General features: G+C 50.9%; 2 protein-coding genes across 2 annotated transcripts; one reads left to right on the plus strand and one right to left on the minus strand.

Annotated features, from left to right (window-relative positions):
- Nucleotides 1–1,357: 1,357 nt before the first annotated feature.
- Nucleotides 1,358–11,813, plus strand: LOC121152571 (medium-wave-sensitive opsin 1). The gene is made up of 6 exons (XM_040974704.1): nt 1,358–1,487; nt 4,905–5,201; nt 7,285–7,453; nt 8,103–8,268; nt 9,276–9,515; nt 11,610–11,813. The coding sequence occupies exons 1-6, from the start codon at nt 1,376–1,378 to the stop codon at nt 11,718–11,720; spliced, it is 1,095 nt and encodes a 364-aa protein (XP_040830638.1). The 5' UTR covers nt 1,358–1,375; the 3' UTR covers nt 11,721–11,813.
- Nucleotides 11,814–12,101: 288 nt separating this feature from the next.
- Nucleotides 12,102–19,902, minus strand: TEX28 (testis expressed 28). The gene is made up of 3 exons (XM_040974705.1): nt 19,205–19,902; nt 12,914–13,049; nt 12,102–12,446 (listed from the first exon to the last, which is right to left on the minus strand). The coding sequence occupies exons 1-3, from the start codon at nt 19,900–19,902 to the stop codon at nt 12,102–12,104; spliced, it is 1,179 nt and encodes a 392-aa protein (XP_040830639.1).
- Nucleotides 19,903–20,786: the final 884 nt, after the last annotated feature.

Consider the following 20,786-nt stretch of genomic DNA (forward strand, 5'->3'; position numbering starts at 1 on the left):
CCTGATGAGGTTTTGCAAGAGTTTCCACACTGTTTCCCACAGCAGTTGTGTCATCACAATTTCATTTTAAAATACTTTCAGCACCCAGTAAACTCCCGGCTCTTTCCCGTGTCCTGGCAGCTACTGCAGTGCTTCCTGTTTGAGCGGAGTGGGTTGCTCAGTCTGCGTGATGGAGTCACACTGGGTGCCTTTCGTGCCTGGCACACTGTTTCCTGCTTTCGGCATGACATTGCTGATCTTCACCCACATGATAGCCTGAATCAGTCCTTCTCTCTCAGCAAAATCAGCTTTCTGGGTGGTTGGTAGCCCAGGCAGAGTGCTGGCCCAGACAGTTTGTTTCTGCTGCGTGTGGAACCGCTAGCCTGACGGGCAACACAGTGCAGGCACCAAGTGATGCCAAGAACCATTCCTGTTGTATGTGGACACGCTGAGGCTTTACAGGGTACCAGCCTTGAGCTTGACAGCTAGGGAATCTCGAGTGTGAAGCCCAGCACGCCCAAGAGGACGTGAAGGTTACATGCCCACACCTTGCCTCTGCGAGCTTAACACACCATGCAAAGAAGCAGCCAGCAGCGGCTGGGATTCGGATCCAAGTGTTGGGGGGGCTGTTTGAGGCTGGGAGAAGTGTGTGCTTTCCAGAGAGGGCCTGCAACCAAAACTGGGCCTGCAGCAGGCCACCAGTGCCTCTGCTAAGCATGCGTTCAGCATAGCGGCCTGTGTGGTACACTCAGTCACGAAGGTGATGCAAGGGGAGGTCCAGGAGAGGAAGAGGGCACTGAGCTGCTAGCAGGTGGCCTGGGCTGTGGCGATGTGTGCCTAGGTCCGCTGGTGGCTGAAACCGCTGCTTGGATGACAGTGCGCTGGAAGCAAGAAGCTCGTGGAGTGGGAGCCTGCCCTGAGGCAGAAGCCCCTCCGGCGCAAACTATACCCAGCTGGGCCCACTGAGCTGGCATGTCCTGCAAGGAGCCTGAAGCCCCAGACTTGGCCCTACAAAGGCCTCTACTTTCCAGGCAGCTCAGGGCGCACCCAGAGCTCAGCTATGCAGACAGGACCCAGTGCCATGTGGCTCCCGGCAGCACCTCTGTGAACCAAATGGGAAGTTTCCAAGTTTGGGGCCCAATAATCCATCTGAGCTGCTCCTGAGGGCTGACCTTAGGAGTAGAGAAGTAGCGCTGGCAGGACAAGGATGAGGATGACGATGGGGACGAGGAGAAGGTCTAAGTCCCAGCCCAATTAAGAGATCAATTAGATGGCAAGGGGTTTGGGAGCTTCTAAGGTGAGGAGGCCTGGGCTGATCCCGCAAGCTGCTATAAAGTGCCATGTCCCCCAGCAGTATGCCAGGGTTGTCGGCAACGAGACAGGATTGTCCGTAGCCATGTCACAGCCGTGGGACCCCCAGAGGCTCACGGGCAGGCAGCCGCAGCACAGCCACGAGGACAGCACACAGGCGAGCATCTTCACCTACACCAACAGCAATGTCACCAGAGGTGAGCGCAAGGACCTTGCACTGGAGGCCGCTGGCCACACCCCCTCCCTAGAAAAGTCCCTCCTCTGCTGCCCTGCCACCCACGAGGGTCTCCTTAGCTTTGACAATGCCCAGGAGGCTTCCTTAACTCTGTCTTTGGGCCCCGCCACCATTGCATGTAGTACTGAGCTCTCATCGCGGGGAAGTCTGCTCACCTCCACTGGTTTGCATCACCTCAGCTTCCCACACAAAAAGCCACCTCCTACTGCCTGCACCTCACTGTGAGATCCCAGCAGGGAGAGAGGGTGTCACTTGGAACGGCCACTGCGAGGTTTTCTGTGAGTCAATAGAAAGAGAGGTCTTCTACATGCTTCTGCACTCCCTAAATGACTGCAACGACCACAGCTGGGCCAGGTCAAAGCCAGAAACCTGAAACTCCATTTGGGTTTCCCACATGGGTACGGGAGCCCAAGTATCCAAGACATCTTCTAGGGCCTTCCCAGGTACATTAGCAGGAAACCAGGTCAGAAGTGGAGTAGCCAGGACTTGAACTGGCACTCAAGTGGGATTGCTATTGTAGGTAGAAGCTTACCACAACACCAGCCTCATAATTTACTTTTTGAAGACAGCAAGTCCTTGTCCCTTGCCCACATTTTGCATGAGCTTTCCCTTTGATGCCATTTAACGTGCCCTGAGCTTGTTCATCATCATTCTTCTATAGACGGAGTGGTGGTGAATCTGAAGGTCCGCTCAGAGCACAGGGTTTGTGAGTGTGCTTTGCCAAGGTCGATTGTTTTCCCGGACTTTGGGTAGAATTAGAACATCATATAATTAGTTTTTAAAGATTTATTTATTTTTATTGGAAAGGCAGATTTACAGAGGTGACAGGGGAAAAGATCTTCCATCAGCTGCTTCATTCCCCAGATGACCACAGCAGCCGGAGTTGGGCTGATCCAAAGCCAGAAGCCAGGAGCTCTTCCAGATCTCCCACACGGATGCAGGGTCCCAAGGATTTGGGCCGTCCTCGACTGCTTTCCCAGGCCACAGGCAGGGAGCTGGGTGGGAAGTGGGGCTGCTGGGATTAGAACTGGTACCCATATGGGATGCCGGGGCTTGGAGGTGGAGGATTGGCCAGTTGAGCCAGCATGCTGGCCACAAATCACCTGATATCATCTAATTGTAGCTTCTGACTTTCTCTCACAGACACATGTCTGAAGACACTAATGCATTTTCCAGTCTCTTAGGACAGTTCCTCTCTATGTGACTTTGCTCATTGAGTTGGGATGCATTCAAGTTCATTTTTTCTTTAGTTTTTCTTTTTAAAGATTGTTTCTAAATTTAATTTTATTACAGAACAAAATATATACAGGGTTCCAAATAATAGTCTACAAAGAAGTCTACATTTTCTGCCCACTCTTCCCTACATGCCTTCACACACGCGCACACACACGGTTGATTTATTTGAGGAGACAGAGAGGACGGAACACCCTGGTGTGCAGCTTCCCTCGCCAGTGCCCACAGCAGTTGAGACCAGGCGTGGAGTTCAACATGGATCCTGCACAGTCATGGCAGCTGCTGCGTCTCAGGATGTGCTGTACCAGGAAACTGGGCTTCGGAACAGAACCCAGCTGACCGAAGGCAGATGCAGTCTTACGGGACGTGAGTGTCCCACAGTGGCTTCTAGGAGTTAGCAGTGTCTGAACTTTGCAGCTCTTTCAAGTAGTGTCCAAAAAGTTACTTCCAACACAAGGAGCTAGGGACAGCCACTGCACCCTGGAGTAAAGGAGTTAGCTGCCCTCCGCAGGGCTTTAGCGTTGTGTGAGCTCCCTGTGGCTGCCATAAAGCAGCATCACATGCCAGTTTGTCTTGCCCAACAGGAATGTCTTGACTCCTGATTAAAGGGACCAGAAGTCTGAGAGTCAGGTTGGTGACAGGGTGACTATCGGGGTTCACAGTCCTCGGCTGTTAGGCTGCCAGGTGACCCGTGGCATTTTTTGGCTGTGGAATCGCCTCTGTTGTTCTCTGCCATGGTCAATCTCCATGTACATACCTCTGTGTGTCTTCAAATTTCCCATCTTTTTTCTTTCTTTCTTTTTAAAGTTTTATATTTTGATAAAGTTCAACTAGGAATTAAAATTTGTTTTACTTTGATTAAACCCATTTTTAAAAGATTTATTTTATTTGAAAGGCAGAGTTATACAGAGAGAGATCTTCCATCCACTAGTTCGTTCTCCAAGTGGCCACAATGGCCAGAGCTGCGCTGATCCAAAACTGAGCTCCAGGAGTTTCTTCTGGGTCTTGCAGATGAATGCAATATCCCAAAGACGTGAGCCATCCTCTGCTGCTTTCCCAGGCCAGAAACAGAGAGCTGGATCAGAAATGGAGAAGCTGGGATTTGAACTTGCACCCATATGGGATGCTGGTACTGCAGACAGCAACTTTTACCCACTACAGCACAGCAGGGGACCCGAGACTTCCACTTTTAAAAGGACACTGGCCCTATGGGACAAGAGCTCACACTAATTACCTCATTTGAACTAGATCACCTCTGCGAATACCATGTCTCCAAAAATGCTCTCACTCTGAGACATGTCTGAGATTAGAAGTCCATGGTCTGACCTCAGGGTATACCCACTTTGATTCATACCCCATGCATTCCTTCCCTGAGTGCCTGCTGTGCTGGACACTCTATTCAAAGGCAGGGGAGTCAGCCCTCTGGCTCATAGTGCAGTCCATGCCACATTCTGGAAGTTGGGAGTCTGGCCTTGCCTCTTTCCGGGGGCAGGGCACTGACTTCCTGCCGAGTTCACTCCTGGAAGAAGGAAGGCTCTAGAGCTCTCTGCGCCTCTTTCCTAACAGCACTGCTCCCACTCCTAGGGGCTCCACTTGCTCCACTTGCAGGACCTGAGTCCCCTCGGAAAGACCTCACTTTTCTGACGATGTCACCTGGGGGCTCAGAATTGTAACGGCGGTGAGGTGACAGATGGTCTTGCCAAGAGGCTGAGGTGGTGTTAGCTGGGTTGTTGGCAATGCTTCTTGAAGGTTAGCGTTGACCTCATCTGTAGTAGGCTTGATCTGGAGGAGCGAGAGGGGAGGGGACCCAACATGTCAGCAGAAGTTGCCGCAGCAGTAAGATGTGCAGCAGGCTCCCAAATCAGGAGCCCATGAGTGCCTCTTCAGGGCTGACACAGTTCCCCCAAGAGGGAGAGTCACATGGGGAATAGTACCTAGCAGAGCTGATGGAGACCCAGCAGGCACTGGTCTCTGGCTTCAGGGCAGGGGCTGGTGGCAAAGGCAAGGGCAGCAGCAGCAGCAGGGTCGGCAGGGGCAGGCAAGAGGGAGGCTCTGACAGAGCGTGGGCATGTGTGTTCATCCTCTGGCAGGGGTGGAGGACGCTGGAGCCGGGCTGCTCTCTCTACCCTGTGCCTCTCGCCTCCAGGCCCCTTTGAAGGCCCGAATTATCACATCGCCCCCAGGTGGGTGTACCACCTCACCACCGCCTGGATGATATTAGTGGTGGTTGCATCTGTCTTCACCAATGGGCTGGTGCTGGTGGCCACCATGAGGTTCAAGAAGCTGCGGCATCCTCTAAACTGGATTCTGGTGAACTTGGCGGTGGCTGATCTAGCAGAGACCCTCATCGCCAGCACCATCAGCGTGGCAAACCAGTTCTTTGGCTATTTCGTGCTGGGCCACCCTCTGTGTGTTGTGGAGGGTTACACCGTGTCCTTGTGTGGTAAGTTGCTTGGGACCCTGGGCTTAAGGAAACCCAGTCAGGCGTGCATAGTAAAAACACACAGCACAAGAACATGTGTGTGCGGTATGCATGTGTGAGGCCCAAATGCCAACGTGGACAGATTCCCAAAGAGAAGCTGGGCCAAGGTCATCACAGGGACAGCAAGATGGTGTATCACAAGATTCTGGAAGCTTCCATCTGCATGGCCACTTTAAATCAAACAGTCCAATTTTTAAAACAGGCTCTGCTGAGCCACAGCTAGTTTGGGGCTCTGTGACTGTCATGGGAGTAGTCGGGTATACTGCGAGCCAACCTCAGAATAGTATGGGACTATGACAAAATGCCCCTCCCCCCCCGGATCTGGGCCACACCCTGTCTCAGTTCCTGTGTCAGCTGTTCCCAGGGGAAGGCAGAGCTTGCAGCAGACCATTGTACACACTGCAGCCAAAGTCCAGTCCCATCAGTAACGTGTTGGTACCAGCATGCCAGGCCTTGTGCTTAGGATGGGACCTTTCCCAGAGGGTGACCACATGGGGCCCTCATCAGGATGCTCAAAATGGAGGGGTGAGGAGAAGCCAGAAGTCACTGGTGGCCAGAGAGGCTTCAGAAGGGTACAGAGTGCAAGCAAGTGACCAGGTGCCACTGAGCAGACCTCGGGCAGGCAGGCCCCGCTCTCTGGTCTTGAATATCACACTCAACAGCCAGAACTTTGGCACCCATTTTGATGTCATAGATGCCCTTAGCCTGCTGGAAAGCCAGGTTACAAATTCATAAACTGAAATCCATGAGGTTACTAAGGCAGCCAATTATACTGAAAATTGGTTACCAATGTAGGAAATATTTCTAATATTTAACTGCATCTAGTAATAATTTGAGAGAGGAAGAGGGCTCACCCCGCAAATGTCCCCAAAGGCCAGGCCTGGGGCAGGCTGGAGCTGGGAGCTGGGAACTTGGTGAAAGTTTTCAATTCGGGAGGCAAGAACCCAAGCACTTGAGCATGCTGCCTGCCAGGATGCAGTCACAGCGAGCGGAAGCCAGGAGCCATAGTCTGGACTGAAACCCAGGCATTCCGGTGTGGGGCTAAATAGCCACTCTATATGAAATACCAATAACTGCCATACTCTTTTTGTTAAAATCATTTCAGAAAATGATTAACAACACAGTTCTCTAGCAAAGCATAAAATGAGCTGCAACCTGACAACCACTGATGCTTCCCCATAGTGACGGGCACAAAGGAGACCTCTGAATGTCTGCACACCTATGACATACAGCCCTCAATGACTCCTCAGGCTAAGCAAGTCATGGGCACTGCTGCTACTGCCGTGTCCATCACAGAAGCCAGTAGCAAGTGTCTGTTAGTGGTCAGGGGAAAAAAGATGTCATTTTCTCCACCTGCTCCAAGTCATACAGCCCTGAATTCAAGGGAAGCCATCTCTCCTGCCAGGCAGTGTATGTGCAAGTATGTGTAAATAAGTGTGTGTGTGTTGTGTTGTGTTGTGTTGTGTATATGTGTATGAGTGTGGGAGCGATCTCAAGCCTATTTCCTGGATCAGGCCTGGGGCCACAGTACCTCGGTGCAGTTGTGTCACCAGGTGTTTGTAACTACATCAGAAGAAGGGCCAAGGGAGCGGAAGTGCCCATAGCCCCTGTGGCTGAACAAGTGCAGGGCTGTCAGATCGCTGTGATTCTTTCTTACTGCCTCTGTGCTGAAGGTCCTGCAGGGTGGGCAGAGGGTCCTGAGCTCTCTGTCCCCAGCTTCAGGATTCCACAGTGGTGGCAGCAAGAAACTCAGCGGCCAAACTTGGAGCTGAGACTCGTGCTCTGCAGGCAGAGGAGAGAAAGGAGAAAAGAGAAGGGGGAAGGGAAGGCGGACAGAAAAGAGGAAGGGAGGCAAAGGGAGAGGAGGGAAGGAGGGGTTGGGAAGCAGGGGGATGAGGAAGGAGAGGGGTGGAGAGGAGAGGAAAAGAGGGGAAGTGGAGAAGACCTGGGAGGAGAGGAATGGAGAAGGGAGCGGAGGGGAGAAGAGAAGGCCAGCCATGTCTTGCTTCACCTTAGCCTCTTGGTGTTTCTGCTCTCCCTGCAGGGATTACGGGGCTCTGGTCCCTAGCCATCATTTCCTGGGAGAGGTGGCTGGTGGTTTGCAAACCCTTTGGCAATGTGAGATTTGACGCCAAGCTGGCCACGGCAGGCATCGCCTTCTCCTGGATCTGGTCGGCTGTTTGGACAGCCCCACCCATCTTCGGTTGGAGCAGGTAAGGATGCAAGGGAGCAGGCAAGGCGGTTTGCTTGCTATGAAATGGGGTGCATCAGACTTTGTGGTTTCTGGGCACATGACTTCCTGTTGCTAGGCCTCCAAGGCCTCCAAGTGTGCAGCGCTGTGTGAATCACTGGCACTGCATACTAGGCTGTAAGGACATGTGTGCCATAAATCAGCCATATCCTAGCCCAGCTGTTTGCGAAAAACCACAGAGTTCTGAGTTAATGGCTTGTGTGTCTGAGGGTCAGGGTAGTCTGAGGGACAGCATGGCAACGCGTGCTGCAGTCTCCTAGGACAACCCCATGAAGGGGTGGTGTTCAGAGAGAGGCTATCCCTTCCTCCTGGGAACCAGATCATGGGCAACAGTCACACAACACTGACAATGACATCACAGTAAATTGTATAGGATGTGTACTCAACAATAACAGAGCAGGTATGGGCCAGGTTTTCACAGCTGTGACCAAGGGTTTCCTTTTGGGGGATGCAAACGTTATGGAGGTACATAATACTGGGAATGGACTGAATTCCACTCTCACATGGCGAAATTTATGTGATGTGAATTCACCTTCATTTCAAACAAATGAACCAAATAGCCAACCCAGCCATGTCAGTAACATGCTGGGATGGGGATCCCTTCCTACCAGGTACTGGCCGTATGGCCTGAAGACCTCATGTGGCCCAGATGTGTTCAGCGGCACCTCGTACCCTGGCGTGCAGTCCTACATGATGGTCCTCATGGTCACGTGCTGTATCATCCCACTCAGTGTCATTGTACTCTGCTACCTGCAAGTATGGCTGGCCATCCGGACGGTGAGCCCCGCTTTGTGCACACGGGGACAAAGCCTCCTCCAGGGTTCTCTCCTGACCCTGGCCAGTCCCTGGCACTCCCGAGATCTGACGATACCAGACCTGGAAAGAAATATTAAGTTTCTTTGTCCCTTAATGGGGCCGTTGCCTGTCCGCCTCCCCCCCAACCTGGAAAGCACCCCTAGACTGTGCTGCCACACCAAGGAGATGAGGCGGGGGTCCTGGATGCTGGGAGTTCTGCACTCCTTTCAAAAGTCACCTGTTTGCCAGTCACCGCACTGCAATTGCCAAGACGTTGGCTGGCACAGAGACAGAGAGCCCTCAGTCAGAGAGCAAGTAGTCACTAGCGCTTGTCGGGGGGTGGGGCACAGGCTCAGGACCAACTCTAGGCACCTTCCTGCCTTGGGCTGAAGGCTGCTGCTTGCTCCCCTAGGTGCCTGGCCACACAGCACAGTCACCATAACTGGCTCTGGCAGGTGCTCAGACATGGTCCCATGAGTGTTAGCTCTAGCTTGCTGGATTCCCAGCTCAGAAGCATGGTCTAAGGCTGTTGACCAGACACTCTTGGGCTTCCAGCCAGTACAGGCCCTTCTTCACCCACACTCAGCTACTTGCGGTCAGATCCCTCCCCACATGCCTGGATTCTGGCTACTCAAGTCACTGCTGGCATTGCCACTGGACACACACACACCTCCAACCCCATTGTCCATCTTGGTACCTCTCTCGTTTACCTCTTTATCCAGTGATCCCTTGAGGCCTCCACTGAGCCTAGGCAGGGCTCTGAGTAAGGGAATGCATGAGAGGAGTGAGATGAGCCAGCTACTTGTGATCCCAAAGGCAATAGGCAGTCCCTGAAGGCAGGTTGAGTTCTGACTAAGGTAGAGCTGGCTGCTGGCTGCCCCTCCCCCAGGACTCCCCATTCCTGGGCTGCCCTGCTCTTGCCACCTCTCTTCATCACTGCCCACAAGAGCCCTTTGTGACAGCTGCATGCTCTGTCGCTGCTTTCTTAGGTGGCCAAGCAGCAAAAAGAATCAGAGTCCACACAGAAGGCTGAGAAGGAAGTGACGCGCATGGTAGTGGTGATGGTCTTTGCCTACTGCCTCTGCTGGGGCCCCTACACCTTCTTTGCATGCTTTGCTACCGCCCACCCTGGCTATGCCTTCCACCCTCTGGTGGCTGCCATACCATCCTACTTTGCCAAAAGTGCCACCATCTACAACCCCATTATCTACGTCTTTATGAACCGGCAGGTAAGTAATACTGTCAGGAGCATGAACTGGAAATAGACCACAGGGAAATGCATGGGTGGCTCCTACTTGGAATTGCATCTCTGAGAAGGAGCCCACAAAACATCTGGGGGATGCTGATAATGACCTTGCAAGAAGAGGCTTAGTAAGTGATGCACACAGCCACTAGCAGAAGGCTTAGGCATGTCCTCTGGACCCAATGATGATCTTAGCCTAGCCCACTTGTGTGCTGGAGTATGGCCTACAGGCCCTAGGGCTCTCCTGGGATTCACAGGCTGCAGGGCTTCCTACACAGATCTGCACTGGCCCAAAGTATGCTCCTCTGGGGTTTACAGGCTCAATTCTTCTCTCGGTCATCGTCTTCCTGTTTGCAAACCCTAATGTTTTAAACCTGCTTTTCTGTGAGAGCAAAAACAGACCCTTCTTGGCTGTACCAGGGGCACATACTGTGATCTCTTCCAAGGTCTTACTTCATGGCAACTGCTGTAAAACCCACGTCTTGCGCCTCAGCAGCAAGTTGCCCATGACTTTGAGGCCTTCCTGGGAGATTCTGGGTGGACTCCTGAGGTTCATCATCTCCTGATTCTGGACACTTCATTAAAGTGCAAATGCCATGTGACTTGCTGGGGACTGCAGATGCCCACAAGGGCTGCCCATCTCACCAGAGCCTTTTCAAATGGTTCTATTTTGCTTATCCATCTTACAGCTGCCCTACCTGGGTTCCCAAATCACTCAGGCAGCTGAGTGGGCTAAGGAATTCTTCAGGCATGCAAACATCTTGCCAGTTTTCAAATAGCAGCACAGGTTGCACCTCAATTCCTGGGAATAATGTGGTGGGCATATCCATGCTCACTTTCTGTCTGTCATGAAGATGTCTTTGGAAGTCAAGTGTCAGCCACCAGAAACCCAAACTGTCAACTACCTCCTTCACCCGATTCTTCCCTTCCTGCTTTCCGAAGCTTCCCCTCCCATGTCTGCACTGGGAGACCTTCCGAACTTGGCTTCGGCTATCTGCACACTGGGAAAGACACTGGGCATCTGGTTCTTGTTGCCTGCAGCATCCCTCCAGGTCTGGCATGGAAGTGGGTGCCCAGCTGACTTTGGTGAACACATTCCTCAGCCTTGGCTGCTGCCAGCTCTTTGGCTGAGTCACTTCTGCTGCTTAGGCCTTTCTGATGTTTTTCATGTAAACTATTCCTTTATTTTCCTTTGGGAGAATTCTGAAAATAGAGGAAGTAAGAGGCCCAAAATATTTAGGCAACATCTATGGTTTGGGTTATCAAAACATTGTGGTTAATTCCAGGATAACACAAGACACAATTTGAGAAATGGAAAAACAAATTCTGCAAGGGTACCCGGTGCTCACCTGGTCCCAAAACTCATGGACTAGAAACAAGGTGGTAATTGCATTCCTTTGAACTCAAATGACTCTGAGCCTCATGCCACGTTTTGCAGAGGTGGGTACCACAGCTGACACCCCATTTTGATCCCCATCCCAGTACCCAAGACTGTCATAACAAGCTACTATAGGCTGAGTGGTTCCACACCCCTGCCTTAGAGCTGGCTTCTGCTGGTCACTCCCAGTTCTCACCTTTCCTTAACTTGCAGTGTAATCCTGCACTCTGTCTGCTGTCATCTTCAGTGGCGTTCTCCCTTTCTGCCCAAGGCAGCTTCTCTTCACCACTCTAATGGTAGTCTGACCTCACCCTGCCGCACATCTTACTTACACCTACAAAGGGCACAATGGGTCTCCACAAGGGACATGGAAAAATGTACACTGTGAGAATAGCCATCAGGGATGAAAAAATTTTGCACCAAAATAAGCTTAGTGCTTCATGCCATTTTCCATGAACTCTTTGGAGTGTTCTCGTCTTCCCAAATAAGGACACATTCATAGGCTCCAGTGGCCAGCACTCAAGCCCTTCCCTTGGGATGACACAGTTCAACACACCACAGTCACCATGAGCATCGCCATGCGACATGACCATTATCGCATGCAAGAAACAGCTGGGGACAGTAGGGCACGTGGCGGTCTTACCTCTAGCGTGGCACGCAGGCCCCTCCTGGCCTGCTCAGTGATGATTTCTGTCCCTCTAGTTTCGAAACTGCATCTTGCAGCTCTTTGGAAAGAAGGTCGAGGACAGCTCTGAGCTCTCCAGCGCCTCCAAAACTGAGGCCTCATCCGTCTCTTCAGTGGCACCCGCATGATGTCCGCCTCCTCCCTGCCACGCCCTCAGGGGCTTTGCCTGCTGTCCCCTCCTCCTTCTCCAGCCCTGTGAAACACTTTTCATTTCTCTTTGCTAAAACCACCGCACGTTGGGGCTGCCTGAGCCTCGGGTGTAAGGGAGACAGAGTAGAGAACAGCGCGTGGCAGACTTTAATCTTGCCCAACCCTGGTGTCTACAGGGGTGTGACAGTATCGAGGCAAGTTGGAGTGTGGGAGTGTGGGCCCAGGCTCCCATCTCACTGTATCCATGGTTAAGCAATCAGAAAGCCAAAGTGTGGCGGGGTGGGATGCTCACTGGGGCTCTCTTCATCCCCAGAAAGGGGAGGGACCCTGCGATCTAAGGCAACCTGCGAAGGTCCATCTTATGGGGACTTGGAATCCTTGGAGTCCAGTCTCCATCTGGAGGGGATCCATGCCTGCCAGTCTGTGGTGGGGATGGTGTGTCGCTTCTGCCACACGAGGGCCCCCAGCCCAAACAGGACGATGATGGTGCACGTGCGCAGGCGTGAGTTGACCAGTGACAGGGAGCATGCGCACATGCTGGAGACCAGGACCAACAGGATGCTGGTCAGCGTGAGGATCAGGCTCATGAATCGGAACAAAAACTCCTTGGGTCGTCTTCTAAGGTTCCCCGCCAACTCTAGCTGGGTGACTTTCTCAAGGGTTTCTAGCCTGGATATTCGGCTCTTGAAAATTTCCAAGAATTCCTGCAGGTGACAAAACACAGCTGCTCAGCACAAAGTAGGACAGAAGCCAGCCATGGCACTCCAGATGGGGGCATGCAAGTGACATGGCTGAGCTGGCTCGTTTCGCATGGATAAACAGGGAGGCACAGAGCTGCCAACCCTCGTCTCCCAACCCAGAGCACCTGTTGTAACTGTGCTCTCCGCGGACGCAAGCAGCAGCTCTCTGAGACACAGACTATGGGCTGGTTTTCAGCAACAGCCCTGGGGAGTGAGAACTGCAGTGCCCAAGTCTCCAAACCAACTCAGCTGAATGGTGGAAGAGACAAGCAACTGCTGACACGGGGCACTGCTCGCCCTTGAACTCTCAGGAGGGGATGGCTTGAGGATTTGCTGCTAGCCTCAGGCTGGGGGCCTTCAGAGCTTGTCTGCTCATTCTCCCAGCCTTCCCCTGGCCTCAGAGGATGTTGCAGCCCACCGCAGCTTCTCACCCATATTTCCTTGGCTCTCTCATAGGAAAGGTAGGCCATTTTCTCTTCAGTGGCAGCCAGGGTGTGCTTGACATGGTAAATCTCATCCAGGTGCCCCTGCAGGTGATCATCTACCTGTCGTTCCATCATTGCTCGCCTTGGAATGAAAAGAGAATGCATTCCTCCCTCAGGACCCTGCTCAGAGCCCAAGCTTACAGTGAGTGTTCTGTACTAGACTAGGGTTCAATGCTGCCTTTCTCCTCTCAACCTGGGAGTAGCCATGGCCTGTCTTCTCCTTCAGGGACTCCTAGGAGCACCCCTCCCCAAACCTGCATCAGTCACACACACATAGCCACACGTATTTTACATATACTTACTGTAGAGTAGCAGTTTTACAAAAACAGCCATGGCCTAGAAGTTGTAGAAACAGTTGCCCAAACTCACAGTCACAAAGGGCCCATGTATGCAGATGGGTGGGGTTTGGGGACATGGGCATCGAGCACACATTGGGGCCAGGTTTTCTTTTGGGAAAGGTGATAGCTTTGAGGGATAGGTGAAAAGTCTGCACACAGAAGCCTCTGAATTACACAGCTCAATTCTATAGGACATGAATTCTGTCTCAATTATGAAAAAAACCAAGAAGTTAATTGTGGAAATAATTGTACAACTCAGTAAATTTAATAAAGATAACTGAAATACAGTTAAAGATGTATTTTTTATCACATGCAAGTAACATCTCAATAGTCATGGGAAAAAAACCACAAGCAAAACACTGCCACCTGTCGTATATAGAAATATATAAACAGTGAAATTATTTTTTTAAATACATGGAAACAACATGCATGCAGAGGGAGATAGAGAGGTGGACTGGGATGAGATTGGGAAGGGTATAGAGAACGTCAAGTGAGTCTTTTAGAATTTTATTTCTCTAAAAAAATCCTTTGCTGTCAAGAAGCTCACTGCCTGCCTGTGGAAAGCCAAGACTTCGAAAGTCATTTCCTAATAGTGTTTCAACAAAAATGCTCCCCAGAGCCAGCTCCATGGTATAGTACACTGCTACTCTGCCTGCGAGCCAGCAACCAATATGGACATTGGTTCATATCCTGGCTGCTAAACATCGTGTCCAGCTCCCTGTCTGTGGCCTGGGAAAGCAGTGGAGGGTGGGCCAAAGCCCTGGAACCCTGCACCCACATGGGAGACCCAGAAAAAGCTTCAGGCTCCCAGCTTCAGATCAGCCTAACTCTGGCCATTGTGGCCATTTGAAAAGTAAACTAGAAACACACACACCCTCTCCTCTCTCTGTGTAATTCTGTCTTCCCAACAAACATAAATAAATATGTATTTTTAATTCTTTTAAAACTCCTAAAATAAAAAGAAAGAATGGAATGCTCCCTTTGTCTCTGCCCCTGGTGCTCCTCCACACAGACACAATGGGTGCTGCGGTGTCTAGCAGGCAAACACATGCGTTCAAGAAGCTTCTCTTGGCTGGGGCTTCCATGTAAGTAGGAAGACAATGCCCAAGAGCCTGTTGGCTCTTCATGAAGTCAGAGAATAGATTGTTTATCAATATGGAGATATTCTTGAATAAGAAGCTGTTAAACAACATTTTTTTAAGGAAACTCTTCGGTCTCCCCCTCCTCTCTGGTCCACTGCTCTTCCCTCCAGTATGACTTAAGGACCCCTGTCTGTCCAATATTTCTGGTTACAGAGGCAAATGGAACCCTCTGGAAAATTCTATACAAAAATGAAATAATGGGTAGCTCATCAAAACCTTCCCAAATATCCCTAAGATATTAAGATTCCCTCCAAAACAGATTGTCCTAAACTTTACTGATTTTTCAAAGGAGTAAAATTCTCTTTTTTAAAAGGGAGGTCTCAACTGAGTTCCAGTCTCTAGGTTCTGACCTGGCCCAGTGACGGCTGTTGCAGGAATTTAAGGAGTGGGACAGTGAGGGATAGACAGATGAGCAAACACGCACAAGGAGAGAAAAAGAGAGAGAATGGCCACGCACATCCACAACAGCCAAGGCAGGGCCAGGCTGAAGCCAGGAGCCAGAACTCCACCTAGATTTCTCATATAAGGATCAGGAATGCAAGTACTTGAGCCATCACCTGCACCCTTCCAGGATGGATGAGCGGGGAGCTGCATTGGATTAGTTGCATTGATCCCAGGCACTATGATAGAGGATGTGGATGCCCAAATCAGTGGCTTAAGCCCCTAGCACAGCCCCTAGCACTGGGAATATATTCTTGATATTCTCCAGGAACTGGTTTTCAGTAGATTAAGCTAGAAGCTAATGGCCAGCAACTTGAAGAAGTGAAAGTGTGCGCACGACTACAGCAGGGGTTGAGTAGCACAGGTATGGGCAGGTGTGCTTAAGACAGGCAATCTCACTTGAAATAGATTTGCAAGTGGAGGCACCAGAGACTAGAGTCAAGCCAACCAAGGAAAAGCCCAGGTGTAAGGGAATCATCAGAGCCATGGGAGCCAAGATTGGCAAATGTTAGGAAGTAGAATGGTGAAATGTTGCACATCAAATATGACTGCACAATCAAACAAAGTAAGGGAGGTAGAGTGTCAGCTGGTTGTCGACAAGGAATCCATTCAAGGATCTTGGCATGGAGTGGCCGAGGCCAGGTGGCTGGAGGCTGGGGGAATAGGAGGGCAGAAGTGATTGGGAAGTGAAGACCATGTTGACTCATAGAAAGAAAGACTCCAAGAAAGCACCCAGGATGGCAGACTGGTGATGGAAAGACTTGACCCCTAAAGTCCCCGAGGAAGGTGGCAGAGGTAGAAGCTGTGACAGGGGAAGAACTATTCTGGGTGGAGGGGGATGACAGGTGGCAGGAAACTGCCACTCCCTACTCTGCTCATGAAAGAGAGATGGAAGATGAAAAGCAAGGGGTCCCAGGAAGGACACAAGGCCAAGGAAGAAATGGGTAGGTGGTGGGGAAGTGGCTAGGAGCACTGGTTTTGAGGTCAAGTTGCCCCTCCTCTCTGGCACTTGCTTGCACCTGGCAGGTAGTCCTTCACAGAATGCACGGTAGAATGAATCGCGATAACGGCGCCTGTGAGGTATGCTTCAGGCGGCGGGTGAGGTGGTCCATCTGGGGCGCTGGCCTGCTATGCTGCAGGTAGACACCGAGGGAGAAGGGATGAGCCCTGCGAAAGGTCAAGCGCAGGAGGAGAAGCAAGCAAGAGGAAAACCAGAGAACGGTGGTGCTCCTGACGCTAAGGAGCAGCAGCACTTGATTATTTACTTACATTTCTTTTTATTGGAAAGTCAGATTTACAGAGAAAAGGTGAGTGAGTGAGAGGAAAGATCTTCTGTCTGCTGATTCATTCCCCAAGTGGCCCCAACAGCCAGAGCTAAGCCGTTCTGAAGCCAGGAGCTTCTTCTAGGCCTCCCACTTGGGTGCAGGGTCCTAAGGCTTTGGGCCGTCCCCTACTTCTTTCCCCAGGCCGCAAGCAGGAACTTGGATGGGAAGTGGAGCAGCTGGGATTAGAATCAGTGCCCATATGGGATCCTGGCGCATGCAAGTAGAGGTATTGTTAAAGATGTGCTTATTTATTTGAAAGGCATATTTAGAGTGAGATCTTTCACGGATTGCTTCGCTCCCAAGATGGCTACAATCACTGGATCTGCGCAAGGCTGGGGTCAGGAGCCAGGAGCTTCGTCCAAGTCTCTCCCACATGGGTGCAGAGGCCCAAACGCTTGGACCATCTTCTGTTGCATTAACAGGGAGCTGGATATGAAGCAGAACAGCCAGGACTCAAACTAGCACGCATATGGCAAATTTGAGGGCTGCTATGGCTTCAACGTCTCCACCAAAACTCAGGCTATAAAAGATGGGATGAGATGGAATTGTTAAAAGGCAATTCTGCAGGCCCCTAAAACTAACTTAAATCTCACATGTGGATACTGCCAAAGTTTGTGAATGGGGCCGGTGTGACTTAGCTTAGTAGTTACAACATGGCTTAAGATACCTGCATCCCACATTCAAGTGCCTTGGTTTGATCCCCAGTTCTGGCTCCTGACTCCACTTTGGTGTTCATGCTGACCCTGCAAAGCAGCAGTGATGGCTTTCTGCTAGCCACACAGGGGACCACACGCTGAGTTTCCTATTCCCAAGTATAGCTTGATCCAATCCAAGCCATTGAGACACTTGGGAAGTGAACTAGCAATGGGGGCCTCTCTCTCTGTCTCTCTGTTTCTCTCCACTCTCTTAAATAAATACATAAATCAAAACGGAAAGAGAACATATGGATAACATAAGTGCAGCTGCAGACTGCATCAGTGAACTGTGCTTTTTCCTAAGCATGGAGAATGACTTCACACTATTGCATGAATCACAAGGACAAGTCGACCCAACAGGAAATTGAGATGTGCCGACAATAGCAATTACCAAAATGATGTCATGATCAGAAAAGAGGCTTATATATAGAAAAGTGTGATGGAGGCGCTAAAGAGAATAATTGATGACCGTGAAATGAACAAAGACAATGTTGCTGTTCGGCTCCCTGCTGACTGAGTAGGCTGGCATTGGCTCAAAAATGTCATTGGAGTGTATTTTTTCCACAACATTAGAACTAGTTCCCTTATTGATGTCATAAGTATTCAGAAGGCTCACAGGTATTTTTTTTAATCTTGTCCCAAACTGGAAATGCTTGCTCTTCAGTGTACTGGGTCACACTTCGAGACTAAGTCAGCCCAAACTGTTGGTGTAGGCAAGAAGAGGTAAGAGGGTTGTTTCTTATTACCATTCTCAGGAAATTCTTATGTGTATCAGGGTAATTTTTATAAATGAATAATTTCTAATAAATATGTGCTTAGACAGGAAGCACACATAAATCTGAATTTAGAATTCATTTATGGAAGGAGCCTTCAAAAATTTCCTGAAAGTGCACATCACGGGGCTGTGTTGTGGCGTAGAGAGTAAGGGGCTTCCTACGACACTGACAGCCCGTATGGGCCCTGGTTCAATCCAGTGCCCTGCTAACGTGCCTGAAACATGGGGACTGCGTGGGCCTGCTGAAGCTCCTGATTTCAGCCCGGCTCAGCCCCAGCCACTGCCGCCATCTGGGAAGTGAACCAGTAAACAGCAGATGACAGAAGATTCATTTTCTCTCTCTCCCTCCCTCTCCCCACCCTCACCCAATAAATCTGCCTTTCAAATAAGTAAATAAATCTTTTTAAAGAAATGGGTATTAAGAGAAAAACAAAGACTAGACCTGGATTTCCAAACTTTTTGCACCCAAATGAACTTGCCTTTTATTTCCCTTTCCACCAACTGAAAGAAATATCCTTATACATCTAGGAACTTAAAAAACTGCAGAGTTCTTATTTTCATGAAAATGGTGAGGCTTGGGTTGGCTTAGCTGCCCTCACTTGCGGAACTGTTGGATTTGTGCTAGTTAACCAGACAGTGGTGAGGTGTAGCCCTCAGGAAGGTTCGTGGCAGAAATGGGAAAGGTCCTTTGGAAGGACTTTGTGTCCCTCTTTTTCTTTTAATTGAATGAGCCGTAGTCTCGTAAGAATAAAATGAAGCTGGGCCTGGCGCAATACCTAGTGGGTAAAGCACTCACTTTGCACGCACCGGGATCCCATGTGGGCACCAGTTCTAATCCCGGCAGCTCCACTTCCCATCCAGCTCCCTGCTTGTGGCCTGGGAAAGCAGTGGAGGACGGCCCAAACCTTGGGATCCTGCACCTGCACAGGAGGCCCTGCATCTTGACTCCTGGCTTCGGATTGGCTCCACTTTGGCTATTGTGGCCACTTGGGGAGTGATTCATCGGACAGAAGATCTTCCTCTCTGTCTCTCCTCTCTGTATATCTGCCTTTGCAATAAAAGTAAATAAATCTTTTTAAAACAGAATAAAATGAAGCCACATCAAGATGTGGAGAAAACACTCACCAGAAGGCCATCAGTTTTAAAAATTCCAAAGGACACTTGACCTTGTGCCCCCGCTTTAAGGTGAAGCGATCGGGGCTGGGAGAGCAACTGCGGTCCCAACTCAAAGCTTCCCAACAGATGGAACTGGAGCACAACACATCCCTAACCAGGGCCAGATGCCACAGACCTACCTAGCCCAGCACCCCCATCATGGTCAGAAGTGTCCCACTACCTTGGCTATGCCCACCTATTACCAGCTGTAGCCTTTTTTGCTGGCAAGGGACAAGGCAAGTGCCACCACAGTCCTTTCCCCTCTGTCTCAGCCCCCTCCCTCCCACAGAGGAGACTGGCGAGGTGGTGGGGCATCCCTGGCCTGCTTCCGCCCCGGAACCAAGGTGTGAGAAAGACCTGCCTCACCTGCTCCTCTCCTCCTGCAGGGACTCCAGTGACACCTGCAGGTCCGTCAGGTACTGCTCCTTCAGGTTCCGACAGGCCACCTGGAGGCTGCTGGGGAGCTTCTTGATGTCCCTAAGTTCTTCCCTGGTCTGCTGTAAGATCACGTTTCGCTTGTGGGCCCCATGTCTTGCCTCTGGAAGCTTCCCCCGCGCAGAGCCCAAGAGACAGTTCTTGGCATCCTCATGGCAGTTGACTGCCAGGCTCTGGCTCTTGCCCCGTCTCAGGGCCTCGCACTTGTGCAGCCTGCTCTTGCTCTCTGTCTTCAGTGCTGGCTCCTTGAGCCTGTGCCCCGCCTCCAGCTCCTGTAGCTGCTGGTGGCACTGACGGAGCCTTCGTTCAATCTGGGCGATGACGGCAGAGGTGCGCTGGTTCACCTTCTCGAAGGCCTGTCGGATGTGCAGGGCCTGATGCCGGTCAGCTTTGGACACAAGCTTCAGGTAGTCCATGGTGTTCTGGTCCCTACTGGTCTTTTCCACCCTCAGCTGCTCTGACAGGTAGAGGATGCGGTGCTTGACACTGTCCTCTAGGCTGCGGGCCGGCACCCCAGTTGAGAGACTGGATTGACCACTGGGGCCCTCCATGTTGGAGGTCAAAGATCTGCAGGAAGGCATGTTGGAGGGGAGCATTGCAATTGCGTTCTCGCTGTATTCTGCCTGCATTGGGAAACAAGAAATCAAAATAACCCACAAAAGGTAATTGCAAATGTTACAGCTTTACTGCACAGAAGTCCTGACACATGTGGATGTGTGTACCACAGGAGCTTTCCAGGTGGCCCAGCACAGTCAGGGCAAGTGGAGCTCAGCCTGCAGAACACCACCCCTCTGGTCAGCACTAACTCCATCCCTTATGGCACACCTACCCACGACCCCCTTAGACGGCCAGAACCTCCCCTTCTGCACAGCATTCCTCTATTTTCTCTTCTAAGCATTATCAGTCATGGGGTCTAGTGCAGTAGCCTAGTGGCAAAAGTCCTTGCCTCACACTCGCCGGGATCCCTTACGGGTGCCTGTTTGTGTTCTGAAGACCCTGCTTCTCATCCAGCTCCCTGCTTGTGGCCTTGGAAAGCAAGTTGAGGATGGCCCAAAGCTTTACGATGCTGCACCCACTGTGGCCGCTTGGGAAGTGAATCAGCAGATGGAAGATTTTCCTCTCTGTCGTCCCTCTGTATATCTGCCTTCCCAATAAAAATTTTAAAAATAAAATTTAAATTTAAAAATTTCTACAAAAGAATTATCAATTGTTGGGCTAATCTATTTTAAGATTTATTTATTGCTATTGAAAAGGTAGCTTTACAGAAAGAAGAGACAGAAAGAGCTTTCATCCACTGGTTCACTCTCCAAATGGCCGCAAAAGCTGAAACTGAACTGATCCGAAGCCAGGAGCCAGGAGCCTCTTCCTCCAGGTCTCCCACACGGGTGCAGGGTCCCAAGGCTTTGGGCCGTCCTCCACTGCTTTCCCAGGCCACAGGCAGGGAGCTGGATGGGAAGTGGAACAGCAAGGACATGGGATCCTGGCACTTGTAAGAGGGGGAGGATTAGCTAAT

The sequence above is a fragment of the Ochotona curzoniae genome, unplaced genomic scaffold (assembly GCF_017591425.1).
Source record: "Ochotona curzoniae isolate NIBS_2020 unplaced genomic scaffold, NIBS_Ocur_1.0 contig_2469, whole genome shotgun sequence".
Classification (NCBI taxonomy): Eukaryota; Metazoa; Chordata; class Mammalia; order Lagomorpha; family Ochotonidae; genus Ochotona; species Ochotona curzoniae.